The following is an 18,745-nucleotide window of genomic DNA, read 5'->3' on the forward strand; positions in this document are numbered from 1 at the left end:
TTAATTAAAACATTTTTTATCTTTTTTTTCACTGTTGGTTTTAAAAGATGATAAAAAATAATAAAAAGAAACTATCTTTACTATGCTATTACTGAGTCATAGAATTTATTAGCATATTCATTTTAAACTGATTATTGATTGTGATATCATTTAGGTGCTAATTTTTTGTTACTGGATTTGCTTGATATTTTTCACATGAATAAGAAAAAAATATTTTATTGAATAGAATTTATATTATTATTCATTTTGTAATTATTTTGATTTAAAAACAGGTACCTAAATTTGAATCTGTTGATTATTTATGTAATATATATCTCTAAACACATCCTTGAAAAGTGTGCTTTAATTAAAAATTAACCCTGATAAATTATTTAAAACTTTTCTTTCTTTACACTTTTTCGAAAACTCCTTCATTTAATAGATATTGTAAATAAATTTTAGCCAAAATTTTAAATCTGCTTATATCAGTGGCATAACTTTTGACTTTGAGACTTGTGTGTAGTTAATTTAGATTTTAAATCTTCCTAAGAGTTCAGAGAACAGCTTGTTTAAATGGGATTCTTGAAATTAATTTTATCAGAATTTTTCATTTTTGAAATTTCAAAATGGCATAACGTAAGATAGTAAAACTTTTGGATAATGCAAACCTTGAAGTATGAATATTAAATAATGATTCACCTTTAAATGTATTTTAAGTTTTCACATTTTATCGGTGTTTTATAGTGTTAATTTTCGAGCCTCTTTTAGATTATAATGAAATGTTGGAAGAAATAATAAATTAGCATAATTAGCCTATTATTTCCTACATACTTTATCACACAATTTTATTTGTGCTATCCTTCAAGATTAATATTTGTTAATTGATATTTTCATATCTTCCAAAATATTATTTTTATCAAGATGATAGTTCATACACTCTCTTGTTTAGAAAGAGACTTTTAAATGCAACAAATGTTGTCAAATCAATAATTGGTAGAATAGATTAGAGAGAAAGATTTTGGTTTTTATTGATAAGAATGAATCCACAGCAGTGCACATGGCAAAGGAGTATTTTTGCAAATACTTTAATTTCAATGAATTTTCTGCATTACTGTATATCTCATTATAATCAGAAAGCATATGTTTCAAATAATTTATTTTTGTTATTCTAATGTAAGAGATGCTCAATTAATAGTGAAAATAAACACCTTCAACAATTGTCATAAAAAATATATATATATATATATTTATGCTTATCTTAAAATGATAGATCATCTTTTGACTGCGAGTTTTAACGTAATTTGTCAATATGTAAATAATGACATTTTTAAATTATTAATTAAAAAAAGTTAGAAAATAATTTTATGATACAGAGTGTAAGAGGGTTCAAAGTTGAAGAATGTTTCATTTTTATTGGCTGTAGTTGTATTAATTTAAATCTAGTTAAGCTGCCACTTTATTCATTGATTTATTATTTTCTTTTCAATTTCAGATGGCAGATGAAACATACTTCAAGTATCACTATAGATTCTCTCATTTTGCTGCTATTGTTGCTGTGTCATTCATCTGCTACTATAATGCCTTGCATTGTGGTTTTGTGTTTGATGACATTTCAGCAATTAGAGACAACAAAGATCTTAGACCTTCCACACCATTATTAAATATCTTTTTTAATGACTTTTGGGGGACACCTATTCGTAAAGTATGCATATCATTTTATTACGTTTCATTCTTCTAGTTTGCATAAAGATTGTAAAGAGATTTTTCTTAAAAAAATAATAATTTTAAGAATGTAATTTAAATGACAAATGATTCCTAGGAAAATTGGCTAAGTTAAGATCATATTACGTCTTCATTTATATATGTTATGACAGTTATCTAGTGCTTTATGCATTTTATATTTATTCTTGTATTATTATGATTTAAACTTGCCTTTAATATATTTAATCTTGAATATTAATATGGTTAAATTATGGTACAAATTTGAGTTGATCATTTGGATGTACAACGTAGCTTACTATTTTATGTGTTTGAAGCTGTGTTGAATAAAATGGATAAAATATTAGAGGGAGAGACAACAGAAGCAAATTTCTTAGCACTTTATTTGTGTCTGCTAATTTTCTTGAGAAGTAGAGGTTCAAATAGCAACATATATTGAAGAATAGCAAAATATTTAAAATCCAATTACTGTTAAATATTTTGTAATTTTTATTGTGATTTATTTATTAAAATTCATTTCTTGAAGTAACATGCATTCCATTAGAGTAGTTTCTTAATGCTGCAAAAAACTCACTGAAATCTTTTTGTTATATATATTCTGCTATTTGATAGTGAAATACATAAAAGGAACACATTTTGAATTTGAACATTTTATTAATAAATTTTGAATATCTATCTTAAATAAAGATAGATATTCAAATTTTTGTTGTCTTTAATAGTTTTTCTATCTGCTTTTCTACTTGCGGCTTAGCGAACTTTGTGTAACAGAAATAAGTAGGACTGTGATATTTTTTTTCTCCTCTTGGAAAAAAAGTTTATGAAGAAGTGTAATAAAGATTATTAATGAAATGCTCAATTTTTTGAAGTATTTTTTAAAATATTGAGTTATTGTAGCATTTAGATATTCAATTTTGTTTAATATGATTACAAAATAACATTTCATCATGAATATACTAATTAGTATTATTTAACAAAAAAGATTCTACTTTCTTTCAAATACAATAACTAATGTTTTCAACTAAAAATAAATTTCTTCTTAAGTCTTAGGTCACATTTTAGTTTTTTTTTTTTTTTTTTTTTTTTTTTTTTTTGCATGCATGATATTTTTATATCTATTGTACATTTATTTTATTTTTGAAAATTATTTGAAACAACAAACTTAAATTAGCCCATTTATAGATCGATGAAATATATAAATTAATATTATTTGTATATGGAAAATTCATGTTATTATTAGAAATTTCATAACATTTTATTTAAATAGCATTTAATAACATTATCAAGCAGCGTTTGTAGTCAAAACCCAAACCTAAATTATTCAAATGTCTGATTTTTGAATACCTGCTTTGCGTCATTAATTTTACATATTTTTATATTAGAAAATGTTCTTATATTAAAAATGTACTATAGGTTTCTAATAAAGAATCATTGTTAGCAATTTCTTTAAATGACTTTTTTATTCTAGATGAAATTACTATAAAAATGTATCTATTTGTCAGTGATAAATATGATTACTAAATGTAGAAATGTAATAGATAACTTTGTTTCCATTTCCAGGAGCACAGCCATAAGTCATATCGACCTTTATGTGTCTTAACCTTTCGTATTAACTATGCTATGCATCAACTAAATCCTTGGGGTTATCATTTATTTAATATTATCCTTCATGTTTTTGTCTGTGTGTTGTATCTTAGGTAAGGATTTTATTTAAAAATATAACTTATTTCTTTCTGTTTGTTGTAGATAATGTTAGAGATGTATATTACTCAGTGTGGTTAGAATTGTCTCTTTTCATAGCACTATGGAATATATATATAAATAAAAAAAAATGTGAATAAATAAATAAAAGGGAAAAGGAAAAAATCTGTTTAAAATGGCGTTTTTCCATCTTAATTTTTTTTAGTTCACATACATTTATTAAGTTGAAATGCCAATCAAATTGTCAACAAATGAAAGTAATAGTATTTATTAATGTCTGTTGCATTCGTTTGATGCCATTGGCAATTCAGAATTAATGACAGGTCGAAATATTATAAAAGGAAGGTTAAATTGCGATTCTGTTATGGGCTGATCTCACTTTAGTACTTACTATCCACATTTGGTGACAAGCTGATTTGGCAGAGATATTAATAAAATTTATTTTTAACTAAATGTTTCGATACACCATACCCATGAATCTGTCAAATTGTCAGACATTAAAGCAGTTATACTAATTGTTTTACATGTAATCTGTTTATTGTGTGCATGACATCATTGTTTCTGATTATGAGTTGTGATTGTTTATGATCATGACATCATTGTTTATGATGCCATGAAGACCAATCTCATGACATCATCATGTTATTAAAAGCATAAATGTCTGATTCACCTATCTTCTAAATTTAGTGGCATTGTAAAATTGTATTTAGCAGCATTGGTGGAACACAGCATTTCCTGTATTATTTCCTTCTGAATGTATCCATAATTAATTCCAAGTCTACTCTTTAGCAATTTTTCGTCTTCTTCAGGTGGAAATCACAGCTTCCAAGTGGAAGAGCATTTCATTGTATTGCCAGCAAAATGACATTATTTCCTTCTCTTTGTGAGGACCTATGATAAAAATTGTAGAATTCATCAGAGGAACAATGAATTAAAAATAAAGTAAAAATGGTATTGTATCCATTTTTAATTTAAAATAGCAGAATTCGCATACATTGTTCATGACATGTTGAATGACAGCAAAATTGAAATCACAATAACCCAAAGTGCAGGTATTAAATGTAGTAAAAAAAATAATAACATTGAATTTTGAACTCTTCTTATTTTTTTTCTCTTGTTTGCTTCTTGTCAACTGAAAACAATAAAAATCTAGTAACCAAATCAGTTAAGAAAAACTACTGCAGAAGATGGGCTTATGGGTCAGCAGAAAAAAAATATATACTTTTGAACTTATTTGAAAAACAATCTCTACTTATAATAAGGAAGAATCTGTATGTGTGTGTTTGTGCTTTAACTTAGAACTATTAAGTTAGGGCATCTTTAGTGACCAATTATTTGCAAAAGATATTGGTACTTTTTAATTTCATTTAAATCTTGCAGATAAAATTTTATACCCATGATTCTGTAAATTTGTCAGACATTAAACCCATGTTATTTTAATAGTCTTGCATATGTTCTGTTTATTATGTGTATGAAGTGTGTAAATTTTTTAATGTGGGATCAGTTAGTTACATGCCATCTTACCACTATTATATTCATTTATCTGTTTTCTAAATTTAATGCTATTGTCACTGTAAACTACATAGATATTAAATAATGTCTTTCTTTACTTTCAATAATGTACAACAATCACATATCAAAAAGTTCAAATATTTGTTGAAACAAAATGTTTTGGATTTCTTTCATAAAAATGAAAATATTATTGTAAAATATACTTTAAAATATTTATAAAAAATATTTAAATCTAGGCCAAAAATTTTTACTGCAGTTAAATTGGTAACATTGGAAAAATAATTTTTTGAACTTCAAAACAATGCGAAAATATTTTTGTTCTGGAATATTTTGGAACTTAGCGCAAATAAATAAATAAATAAAATTAAATCTAGTTCAACTTTTAATTAATTAAATTCTAGTTAAAATTTAAAAACAAATCACACTGAGGTGCACATTCTTACCCTTCCCAAATTATATCTGTTTATCTGTTTTAAATTTGGTAGGTTGAGGTCTTCCCTGTAAAGCACAAGCCTACATACATACACATTGATATTTATTATAAGAAGAATTTTTTTTTTTTTTGGAACAATATTGCGTTGCCTCATAATAGTATTTTAATGTTACTTTTCATTTTGTTTTATGGGATTGAAAGTATTAATGTTTATTTACATGTGATAAATGATTCAATGCAAATTTTACAGTATACTTCAGAATGGAGTATTGAATATATATAAAAGAAAATTCATTGTGTAATAACTTGTTTTTGCTATTTCTGCATTTTAATTTCATTTCTTGAAAATTTTTGATTTGTTTTAAAGCAAAAATTTTTTAAACCTATATTTGTTTGTAATCTTAGCAGTGACTAAATATATGAAATATATTACAGAAGCGTGCTTTGTATAACTTATTTGTGTTTGAGTAATATTGTTCATCTAATACATGTTTTGAAATTTAATTTCGTAAATTTAACAAACTATTTTGTTCTGTTTTAGAATGTGTCAGCTATTTTTACCATCTACTGCAAGTTTTATTGCAGCTTTATTATTTGCTGTTCATCCAATACATACAGAAGCTGTAAGTGCACTAATTGTTCTTCCTTTAATTTTTAAAACATTGAACTGTGTTTATTAAACTTTTCTGATTATTACTAAGTATTTTATTGGGAATAGATGAATAATATTTAATCTATGTTTTATACATTTATATTGATTGCTTTTAATTATCAATTATTAATAAACAAAATTGTCTTTGATTTTTATCATATTCAATGTCATTTAAAAAAAATGATATTTGTTTCTGTGAATTCTGATATTTAATCTATAAAGCTCTTAAGTGAACTTTTAAAATTTAAATTTTATTTTCTTAAAGTGTATTTACTAGCAAATATGTGTTAAGTTTGCTTAAATAATAATTATTATTATTTTAGTTTCTGTATTTTAAATTGTTTGTTTTTGCTATTTGCTTCTGAGAATTTTGTTGTTGATGATGACGATGGTAATTGTGTAAAGATTTTAAATGGGAATTTTTACTACCACTGATCCTTTTAATTGCTTTATTTTAATGCTACTTCTCTTTATGATTAATTCTATTAATATATTTTTGCAGGTAACAGGAATTGTTGGTCGTGCTGAAATTTTATCCTCATTCTTTTTCCTTTTGGCATTTCTATCTTATATCAAATGTAGTAAATCATATCTCAGTACTGGTAAATATGCATGCTTACTTTAAGATAGCTATATACAAAAATTAATCTGAATCTCATTGTTCTGTATATTTTTATTTATTTGCTTTTGATGATGATTTAAAAAAAAAAAATCTTTTTTTGTTTTTGTTTAATAAGTTATATATATTTGTGATTTCAGTTATAAATCAATTTTTTGTAATGATTTAAAATATGTATTTTTAAGATTAAAATTAAATTACTTGTTCTGTTAAAAATTGTTTCAATAATTTTGTGATTTTAATTACTTTCACTGAGAATAATGTTGAATATATGTATATCTGTTGGTGCACTATGGCCAAAGCATTTAACCTGAAATACCAAACTTGATAAATATATATTTTTGTGCACATCAGAGCATTTTTTTTCAAAACAGATTAATTAAAAATTAAGCAAAATTTTAGTGTTTTTCTGCCATAAATTTGAAAAATATTGCAGCAAAAAAATAGTTTTTACATCATTTTAAAATCCTGAAAATTATATTTTAAATGATATTTGTTATTTTGGCACATAATCTTTTTTTTTTTTATTTTTAATAAATTCCTGCTTAATATAAACTTAAAGATTATTTTAAGTTTATATTAAGCACATATAATCTCCAAAATTAAATTTTAATTATTTGTCCAGTTTAAGAGTGTGCAATAACTACATTTTATTTTTGTATTTTCTTTGTTTTAAATTACTTATAATCCAGAATCCGTATTAAATGAATGATTCTTTAGCATTTGCTACTTTGTTTATCATTTTATTCTCTTTGAAGAACAAAGAATTTTTGAACTTAGGTTTTGGAATTCAGAATATCCGTTATGTTTTTCTATTTTATGAAATATATATATTTTTTTAAAGTTAAAAAATTGGGAATTCATTTTCCAAATTTATATTCTATACAAGCCTCAATTTTGTACAATGCTTTGGTTTTTTTTTAAATTTTAATATCTGTCCTCAATTAATATCTGCATTAAATTTGATTTCTAGACTGGATTAGTAATTTATGTATATTTCCTGCCCAAGTTTAATTGTAACATTTTTGAATAAAGAGAAGTTCATTAGGCAAAATAATTTTTTTTAATTATTTGTATGTGTTTTTTATAAAATGTGCGTGAAGATCTTTTAGCTAGTACATAAATATATGTAGTTATGGAATGGTGTATGGACTACTAATAAGCAACTAGATAAAAGCAGAAAGCCGTTATTTTGACTATGAAATTGCTTGGTTATCATGCAAACAGCATTTGAAATAAAATTTTCAAAATCTATATTTTTTATAAATTGTGTTAAATATTTCTTTTAATTATAAAAAATGCTGTTTGAGTAATAATTCTAATTCTGTAGATAATTATTCTATATTATAATAATAATTTTATTTTGTGTCTAATCTACAGACTTACTCATGTTTCAACCAATAGGTAATGCTATTTCCAAGTCAAATTTAATGTGTTGAAATTAAAAATAATATTTATGTGTTTTAGATTTGGTATCTTAAACAGGCTTTTCTAAAAATTTCTGTATTTGTGCAAAAATACAGAAAGCATTCAGATTTTTTTTTTATCTTTATTCTTCAAGATTTTGAAAGAATGTTTTTTCTTTTTTTGTTCCAGATCATTTACAATTATGTTGCTGTTTGTTGTTTATAATCTGTGCAACCTTATCGAAAGAACAAGGAATTACTGTTGCTGGAGTTTGTTTTCTCTACGAAATATTTGTTGTACAAAAAGTAAGTGTCTATTTATTTTTATATAGGAATTGGATTAGATTCTGTATTAATGTGGCATTTTAATTTGGCACTTTATTAACTGCATAAATAAGATTGGGTATATTTATCTTGCTGGAGACTGTAGAAGATAACTGTGAGTGTTTTTAATTAATTTTTCCCGTTATGAAAATAAATTTATATTCTTCTTTAAATAAAAGGTCTCAACTGCATTCAGAATGATATTACACATTTAAATTTCATTCCTTAATTGGAATTTTTGGTCCAATGTTAGAAATTATTTGTTTTTAATTCATCAATAAAAGAATGGAAATAAAGGTAAAAAGATAAAGTTTATATAAAAGGCAATAAGTTTTAATTAAGTATTGGAATTACAATTTTTTACAATAATTACAATCACAGACACTTGTTTTCTAAAGTAATAAAAAAGATGTTTGATAAGTTAAAGAGCCAAGGACTTAGCTGTTCATACATTCATTCTATAGTCAAGATATCAACTAAAAGAGTCAGAATGAGCAGTTTTATTTCCAAATAGACATAACTATTGAGTTGGGGCGAGGGAGCATAGGCAGCTAATTAAAAATATTATTTGACTAGTTAATAAGTAAATTGGTAAAAATTACAAATTCTTTAAATTACAAAATAATGCAAATTATAAACTGATGGAGTTCCTACCTATTCTGTTATTCTCTTATTTATTTTAAATGCAAATAGCAAGTGCCTATTTAAATGATATTGCATCTAAATGTAAATATCACACATTTATAATAAATAAACAAAGACATTTATTATCATAGTTTTCTTAAAAAAAAAAAAAGTAATACACTGTTAGCAATGCATTGAAATGTAGAACTAAACCAGTAATTTTTTAAATCAAAATTATTAAAATTGATGCTTTATAATGCACTACCCAGCAATCCAAACTTTCTAATCCACCACTAAGTGCCAGAATCCATCATCAAAAGCATCTACAATTGATCAATCAACCAGTTAAGTGGCTTGTCAAAGGCCCTAAATAGAATTGATGTTATTATGTGAAAGTTATAATAATTCACATTCACAAAGATATGTAAAATGCATTCTAGAAAAGCAATTCCCATAATGTGTTATAGCTGAAGGAAAACATAATTATTATTATAATCCGTTTAGTTCATTATTTTTTTTGTTACGAAATAGATGGATTTTTATATATGTCATTATTTTTACAAAAGATATTCTTTTCTCAAATAATTATTTTTGAATAAATTATGCTTTAAGTAAAAAATTACTTAAAATACAATGAATTGTAAATATTAATTCAATAAATATCATATTGTAAATTAAACTTATGAGTTATACATAAATTTTGGAGAGCAATTTATTTATAAAATCTTTAGTATAAAGATAGGCAATCACAGTATATAGATTTGAAAATGCAAAATGTAAGGTTTGCATTTGCATTACTACATTTGAAAGAATTATTATGGTGTATCTCTTGAAAGTGAAAGTCAAATTTATTTGATATTACAAACTGAATGTTTTTAAAATGATTTGAATATTTTCTGTACTTTTCATGAATTGTAGAAAGTCTGTAATGACATTTTTTATGATTTTACTATTCAGTTTTGACTTTAGAACTATATATTTTTATTTACTGATCTTTTTTTTTTTTTCATCTTAAATAAAGTATTGTATTCTTTATTTTTCAGTTACGTTTGTTAGATATTCTTCAAATAGTACAATTTTTCTCTACTACAAAGAGCTCTCCTTCTCCCTGGCTTCGGAATATGATAGTCAGGCTTACTGTTATTGCAGGAACTGCACTGTGCCTTCTGATAACAAGAGTTAAAATCATGGGATCACAGCTGCCTGTTTTCACCAAGTATGTATATATTTCATGAATTTATGTTATAAGAAATAAATAATGCTTAAATGCTGTATAATTGTTGTTTTCCTTCAAAAATTGGACATGTATTGTACCAAAAAAATCAGTGTGATTGATCATCCAAAATGATTACTTTTGATTTGTTAGCTTGGAATTCAAATTATAAACCTTCCTGCATATAAAATCAGATTGTATTTTTCCAACCTGAAAGAGAAAACTTAAACATTCATTGCTTGTTTCATTTCTGTAGAATATATTTCTTTTCATAAATGCTTTATGAAAAAGAATCTTTTAAAAATGATTATGAGTGTTGCCTCTCTTAAAATTTTGGAAGAACAGTAATTTAAATTGAATAATTTTTCCATATTTTTTTCCACCAAAATCACATTGAAAATTGCATGTTTTTCTTATTACTGGTGTTGGATATATATTATTAACTTGGTGTGACACAAGTTCCATGTATCAATAAAATGCACCTCTTGGATATTTTATTAAAAAAAAAAAAGTGAATTTCATAAGCAATGCAAAGACACAAATATCCCTTTTGGGATTTGTTTTATTTTTTTTTCTCTGGTAGCATTCTTTAAAATTTTTGTAAAGGATTATGTATATGTATATATAATTTAGCTGAAAATGTTTAATGTTATTTTTCTGTAATTTGTAAAACTCATCTTATACTTTAAAGGATTATTTACCAAACTAAACGTTTGTGTCTCAAAATATTTAGTAGCACTTTTCTTTATTTAAGTAAATTATATACCCCCCTCCCCATCAAAGTGTCATTTAGAATCAATATGTTCTAATTTGGTTGGAGGGAAGGTGGAAAAATAATAAACATTTCATGAATTCATATTTGCATTTTCTTTTAGGTTTTGGAAATTGTATGAACGGATAAAGGTTTTTCTGTAAATGTATACTATTTTATATTTTAAGAAATTTGTGAGAAAAAATAAATATAAAAACTAAAGTAAAAGTGTTATTATATTCGTTCTAAGGGATTTTAGTGATACTTAATACTGTTTCAGTTCAGTATTATGAACAATTTATTTGACTGTGTGAATTGGTTATAATTTTTTCTAAAATAATTTTAATCAATGTCAATAAATTTGTTAAATTATATTATGAATTCAAACTAATAATTTTACCATTTAAAGTGAAAATTTAAGGGAAAGATATCTGCAACTAGATTTTTATTTTTAAGCTTTAGAATATGTAGTTTTGATGCTTTACTGCATCTAGTTGCAGTCCCCCCCCCTCTCTTTTAGATTTAGTTTTTAAATTAGTTAGTTTTCAATCATAAGTTTATGCCTTTTGATAATTTTTAGTGTTCTGTGCATACTTTTGTCCATTCCTAATCTAAAATTTTTTTCTCCTGCTTTATATTTGAGAAATTTATTGACTAATTTTTGTATTTCCATTCCACAAATGTAATATTAAAAGAGCTTTTGTTAGATTTGTGTAAAAATTGAAATGTTTATGGAAATTTTCTTTTTGTTGATTTTACTATGTTATTTTAACGAATGAAAAAAGAAATTTTTTAATGGAATAAACTTTTAATTGGAAATAGGATTGTTTTGATTTTTGAACTCATTAACTGAAGCATTGTTCTGCAATTTGGAAATGGTAAATGGTTATTTATGGTAAATATTAACTGGTTATTTATATGTGATTTTCTTATTCAATTGGCTGGAATAATTTTGATATTAATTTAACAGGTTTGACAATCCTGCTGCTGCTTCTCATTTCCCTGTTCGCCATTTGACATACAACTATCTTCTTCCTGTGAATGCATGGTTGCTATTGTTTCCATCTGATCTGTGTTGTGACTGGACTATGGGAACTATTCCTCTTGTAGAATCTCTTTTTGATGTGCGGAATTTGGCAACTTTAACTTTTTATGGTGTTTTTGGAGCCATACTATGGGCTGCTCTAACTAAAGATTCTGCTCATTTCCAGTTTTTGACTGTGGTAATTTTTTTTCCAGTTTTACTATATTTTGCATTATACCAATTGAAAACTTTTGTCACCTAAATAATAGCCCAATTCTCTAATTAAATGTTTCATAAATTTAAAAGTATTTGCCTTATTAGTGAATTTGGTGATTTCATGATACATTATCATATAGGAATGAGATGGTGATATAATGAAGGCAAATAGTACTTACTGTACTACCTCCAGGACACAATGTTTTTTTTTGCTCCTATATTGACATCAGTAGCTTTCCTAATGCCAATGACACCTGGTTCATAATGTAATCAAGCATGTTTGTTGACATGTTAAGATATTTTTTATCTGAGCTGGATCAAAATTACTGTATAAGCAAAAAGATTTTCGTTTTTTAAAATTACATAATTATGTTTTATTTTGTTGATGAACTTTTCATTTCCCTTTCCCATTGTTTAGAATTTTTCCAAGCTTTTCTTTTGGGTGGCAGAGAGGATTTGTTTATTCTCAGTGTAATAAATTATTTGTTTAAAACTTTTTGCTCTTTTAAATGTTTTTTTTTTTTAATTTGAAGGAAATCACTTGAAAGATATTAAAATTCCGTCTTTTAATGTTTGCTAAAAGATTAAGCTTTGCTTAATTTTACTGTATTATTTTTAAAAAAGTTAATGATTTCAAATGTGCAAATATTTGTCAAATATTATGCTCATGAAAAATAGAAATATAAATTTTAAAATTAAAATTATTGATTAATTAAAGTTAAGAAAGCTGTAGTGACAGGATGATCTATGGTATTTGAATTACCTCTTTAATTTTTGTCACTAAATATAAAAATGTAACAAAATTTTGATAAAAGTTTTGCTTTTTCCTTGCTAGCAATTTTTTAAATTATCAGTTGAATGTAATATATACTATTAATTTTATATGATCTCAAAATTACAATGAAACTTATATTCAATTTACTTCTGAATTAATACATAATAAAAATAAATAGATGAAATATAAAACTAATTGCATTGCCATTACTAGACATTTTTTATATAGTCTGTTTTTTCCAAATAAATAAATATAAAATAATCTCTTATTTCTAAATATAAAATTTATCTTGATGTTATCCTCTTTCATTATATTCTTCTTTTGAATTTTTATTTATTTTTTATTGTTTTAGCTTATGGTAATATAACATTATTTTTAATTTTATTTTGTTTCAGTCACTGTCTCTTTTAGTACTTCCTTTTCTGCCCGCTTCCAATTTATTCTTTCCTGTTGGATTTGTTGTAGCTGAGAGAGTTTTATACATTCCAAGTATGGGCTTTTGCCTACTTGTTGCTTATGGATGGAACCTTCTATATAAGAAGTTGTAAGTATCCAAATCTTATTATTTATGCAATTCTATATTTCAATAGATATTGGATATTATATTTTAATATATTAAATAAATACTTAAAAGCTTAATTTTGTACTGAAACTTTATTGACATTTACACTTTTGGAGAATAATATCTTATTGTTTCTGCTTATTTGCTCTGTATAAGGGTTTTGGTTTTTGGTTTTTTTTTTTTTTTTGCAAAGAATATTTATATTTCAAATACACTGCAGAAATAGTATGTTTTTAAATTGTAACCATAGTTGTATTTTTATAATTTAATGTTAAATATGCATAGTTGCAATCTTAGTATGGTTTTCATTGAATTTATTTATCACCAATAATTAATAGCTATATTTAATACTTTAATAAAAAAATTAGAAATTTAACAGTTTAAGCAGTGATAATTTATTTCCATTTGTTTTTGTTTACTTAAAATTTTGACAGATGAGATAGAGAGAAATTCACTTTTTTAATAAAAATGATAACATTTTAGTACCAAGATCTTAAAATTCAATTGCCATTTCTATTATTATTAATAACTAGAAATTTTATTTAAATAATTTTTAAATTAGCACATGATGTAACATTAAAAAATATGTGGAATGAACTACAAAATTTTATCATTGGAAGATAATTCAAAGTTAAGATTTTGGCATCAATTGATAATCTATTTATATTCAAGGTCTTGTCTTCTGGGAATGCCATGTTTATTTGGATTTTTGGGGGATTTTTAAGTTTTCTTTGCAATTGCTATGTATTTTGATAAATTTTTGTGAAAGTTGACATTTAAAAAAATTTCTTTTATATGTCCCAATTTATTTCCAAAATGTTCTTGCTTTTCAATTTCAGAGGTAAAAAAGGCTTTATGATCCTGCTTATTTCTGTTGTCATAATGTTTCATTCTCTAAAAACTGTCCTGAGGAATAATGATTGGTAAGTTATCCTTTATATTCTACAAATTATTTTTTATTACTTTGTCTCATATATTCATTTTTTTTCTTGTAATAATGAAGTGCATGGTTAAAAATTAATATAACTCTTTGTTATTTAATTTATTTAATTTTTTCCAAAGAAGTTAAATAAATTAAACAATAGTTAAATTTTTGTTTGTAAAAGATATTTCGATTTTTTATGTTCCTTCATTGTAATAATGTGCTACTTTGTGTTTGTTTGTTTAAAATGTATTACTTTTTCATTTTAAATTTATTTTGTATTTTTTATCCCTACTTTTCAGCTTAAAATTTCATTAAAAAAATTAGGAAACAAAACTAAAGTGGAAGTTCAGAATTGCAATATAAATAAATTAATGAGAAGTTTTATTTCTGTTGGATTAACTCCATTTAGATGGACATCCATTTCCTGGTGAATGTAACCAATACTATTGAAAGAGATTTCTGTGGATAGCATTTTTATATTTAATTAGTATTTAAGTTGTTTGTAATAAATTTATCATTTTTTTTGAATTTTTTAAAAACAATTAAAAAATTATCATAACTTAATCATCTAGTTTTATTAATTTGGTTTAGAACTTGAGAACTAAATATATTAGAATCAAATTTAGTAAAGTAAAAGTGAATTATATTGTTTCATTTATACTAAGATGCTCAAATCTGTATTTCATTTTTCTAAACACATTTATTTCCTGATTCATTAATTATATTTCTTTCTATAAAGTCAAATGTCAATAAAGACTTTTTTTTTTTTGTATAAAATAATCTTTAGAATTAGATCTAGATAAATTTTTATAATTTCAATACTTTATTTTTTTATAAAGAATTTCATGTTTTATGAAGTTAACATAGATTTGATGTCTGATGTATATATAAAATTAACTTAACAGGATTTTCAGTTAGTTTTCATTTCCCTTTTTAATTTTGATAATTCTATTATAGGGTGTCAGAGAAAGAGATATTTGCAGCTGGGCTCAAAGTGAATAAGAGAAATGCCAAATTATACAATAATGTAGGTCATGCCTTAGAAAGTCAAGGAAAATTTAAAGATGCTTTAGAATATTTTCTTCAAGCTGCAGTGTAAGTAACTATCAAACACATTCTTTTTCAAGCAATTGTTTTTCCTTGAAAACCTTATTAGATATTAATCTGAAATCTAATGTAGTTAATAGCATGCATCCTCTTTAGTTTTTAAAAATACAACATTTCTGAAGATGAATGAAATAATTTTTTTTTGTATCATTGTAAGAATTTTCATAAATTAGACTTTTTAGCAATTTCCAATCATAAGAAATAGTATTATTACTAAAAAAAGAATATTATCTTTTAGTTTTATGTATCCTTCATTATTTTATAAAATTAACCAACCAATGGATATTATTACATTAGATATTATATTATTACTAACATAGTAGGAGTAGCATTTATATTAATAGCCTTTTATATATTGACTTCTTGATCATTAAATAAAAAAAACAATGTACAAATGGTTTAAATTAAATAAAGCCTGCCAAATTAAGGTTTTCAGTACTAACTTTATTGTAAAATGACTTATGTGATGCATATTTTATGTGATACCACAAATCTTGAGTCATTGTTAACTTGCCATAATTTTTCTTCATTGGCTATTAATTACATTTATTTAAAAGTTTTTTAGATTTTTTCAAAGATATTAGATAGTCATACTATTTTCTTAAAGCAAAACATTGGTAATTATTCAGGGGTGTTTGTGCTCCGGGGAAACCCCGGAATTCCGGGGATTTTGAACTTCGATACCCGGAAATTCCGGGGATCGTCGTTCAAAAGGAAGTAGGAATAATAATGAATTATTTATTTTGATCTGGGTAATTTTGTTTGCTTTGAAAGCAGAAAACGCAAGGTCAGTGTGTGTGGTGAAAACTTTTCCTTTCTTTCTCCAAAGGCAGTGATAATGCGTGAAAAGGGGGAAAAAACTTCTTTTTTGTTCTTTCCTTATTGCGAGTTATGACTCATTCCCCCGGTTCTCGGACATTCTCTTCTGGATTCTTTTTGGCAAGTAGGCGCGGCAGAAAAAAAAGGGAGAGACTTCGTTCGACCAGAAGTGCAATCAAGTGACCTGGGTTCAAAGGTCTTAATTTTGCGAAATTAATGGTTATTAATTTTGCAAAAAAAGTAATTCATTGAACTTTTATTATTAGGTCATTCAATACTTCATAATCGTAATTTTTCATTCCCCCCCCCCTTCTCGAAACTCCAAAATGTCGGTAGTAAGTCCGTAAAAGTTTCCGGGGATTTTTTGGGATCCCACAAACACCCCTGAATTATTGCATGTAATTATTTCATTATTTGGCTAAATAAGATATAAACAATAATCTGTTATTAGAGGATAGTCTTTGAAAAGGAAAATTTACTATTGAACACCAGTTATTTATATACACTTTGAAATGCATCAGACTTTAATGGCATCCTGGATGATTGATTAAAATGTGTAGGGATAAAATTATAATTAATTCATTTTTCTTTAGTTTTATAAAAAAAATAGGTGCATGTTCATTTTTTCATTTTAATATTATAAATATTTTAATGAATCTAGAGGAGTCTAGTAATGTAATCTAATTTTTTTTAAATGATTTTCTTTTATTTTGAAATTTTAACTATAATTTTATTAATACTTGAATTTGTATTTTTGAGCCGTAATGAGAACTAGAATATTATGGAAATTTTATTAGTGTAATGCATTTTTATTTATATACCAATTAATATTGCAATTTTTCATTGTTATAGTAGCTGTATTAATTACTTATTTTCTTTGGATGATCAATTAATTATATTAATTGAATCCTTTTTTATTTTTGCAATCGTATCTATATTGATTTATCTGTACTTATGTGTTATGTATGTATTTATGTACTATGTTAACTATTTTATATCTTTAAACTTTAGGTGTCAGGCTAAAATTGCTGATTTAAATAAACTGATAAAATTATAATGTAATGCACACAAAAGAACACACACACTGATTCATTCTGATAATATACACACAGTGTTTCTAAAATTATACAATTTATTTTATGTATGAATAAAAGCAATTTTGAAACAAGGGAATGAGTTTATAAAAATATTAAAGAATGATGGTGATGATGTTGTGTCCGTGTTACCATAGAAAGGGGGTGCAGTAGCTTCTGAGGGTAAAGACCCCTGTGCACCCGAGGGCAGAAGTCTGACTTCTAGCTCATATGAAGATGTCACTCATACACTCACTTGCACAACCCTTTTTTACAGATATGAATGAATCATTGGAATAGAAAAAAATTCATTTTTATCAAAGGTTGGAATTGAAAAAAATATTTAATGCAAATTCTTTTGAGCAATTAAGGAATTTATTCTGATTTTCAATCTAAAATCTTATATATATATTTTTTAAAATAATAATATGTTAAAAATATATGCTTTGTGTCACGGTTGGACATCGAATCAGATAATATTCTTATTCAGATACTTTCATTAAAGACTCTGCTTTGGATTTCTTGGATCAAAGGGCATTTGTTTATGGCGTAAATATAAAACTCAAAGCCATTCTCAAAAGTAAAACACAACCTTTTTTAATGAATTTCAAACTACATATACATCTTTTTTAACACCATTGCCATTCGGAACAAAACAAAAGTTGAAACATAGACAATATAAATAGATACAGAGAATCAACGCGACACTTTGATATTATAACAACATTAATATTGATCTTTCTCAGATATCCATATGCAAATTTCTATTTCATTTGAATTCATCACTTCTCCACCATATAGTTTGAGAGGATCCTTCTTGATATAATTTTCTAAATTCTTTTGATAGGAATATTTCCTGAAATTATTAATCAGTATTGTGATAATGTAGATTTATTTATTGTATAATGCTCAATTATGTATCATTTTAATTATTATTATATTAAACTGTGATTTCAGTTTAAACTAAACAAGATTTCTTTACAAAGAACATTAATATAATGTTTGGTTTTAAATGTGTTCTATATAGAGTGCAGCCTGATGACATTGGTGCTCATATGAATGTTGGCCGTACATATAATAATTTAAAGATGTATGATGAAGCAGAAGCTGCATTTTGGAAGGTATTTCTTTTTAAATATATATTGTATTTTGTCGCAGGAAGAACACACATGAATTTCAAACAAATGATATATTGGTAACTCATGTAACCATTTGAATTCATTACTTCTTAGGAAATATTTACAATTTTTAAATCATTAATAAGAACTTGCAAAAAAGTCAGGATATCATAATTTTTTGTATTGCTAATCGATA

General features: G+C 24.9%; 1 protein-coding gene across 4 annotated transcripts in view; it reads left to right on the plus strand.

The window, feature by feature from the left end:
- The window catches only part of LOC129981214 (protein O-mannosyl-transferase Tmtc3-like), a 61,962-nt gene that overhangs the window by 24,645 nt on the left and 18,572 nt on the right, over positions 1-18,745 (plus strand). For all 4 annotated transcript variants that reach the window (XR_008785293.1, XM_056091964.1, XM_056091963.1 and 1 more), the window contains exons 2-12: positions 1,472-1,681; positions 3,256-3,392; positions 5,883-5,964; positions 6,496-6,595; positions 8,209-8,324; positions 10,010-10,182; positions 11,901-12,153; positions 13,341-13,489; positions 14,347-14,430; positions 15,390-15,527; positions 18,459-18,552. Coding sequence is in view for 3 of the 4 variants with exons in the window: in XM_056091964.1 (XP_055947939.1) it covers positions 1,472-1,681; positions 3,256-3,392; positions 5,883-5,964; positions 6,496-6,595; positions 8,209-8,324; positions 10,010-10,182; positions 11,901-12,153; positions 13,341-13,489; positions 14,347-14,430; positions 15,390-15,527; positions 18,459-18,552 (1,536 nt within the window). In the remaining variant the exon portion in view is untranslated. The remainder of the gene's footprint in view (positions 1-1,471; positions 1,682-3,255; positions 3,393-5,882; positions 5,965-6,495; positions 6,596-8,208; positions 8,325-10,009; positions 10,183-11,900; positions 12,154-13,340; positions 13,490-14,346; positions 14,431-15,389; positions 15,528-18,458; positions 18,553-18,745) is intronic.

This window comes from Argiope bruennichi, chromosome 8 (genome assembly GCF_947563725.1).
Source record: "Argiope bruennichi chromosome 8, qqArgBrue1.1, whole genome shotgun sequence".
In the NCBI taxonomy this organism is placed as follows: domain Eukaryota; kingdom Metazoa; phylum Arthropoda; class Arachnida; order Araneae; family Araneidae; genus Argiope; species Argiope bruennichi.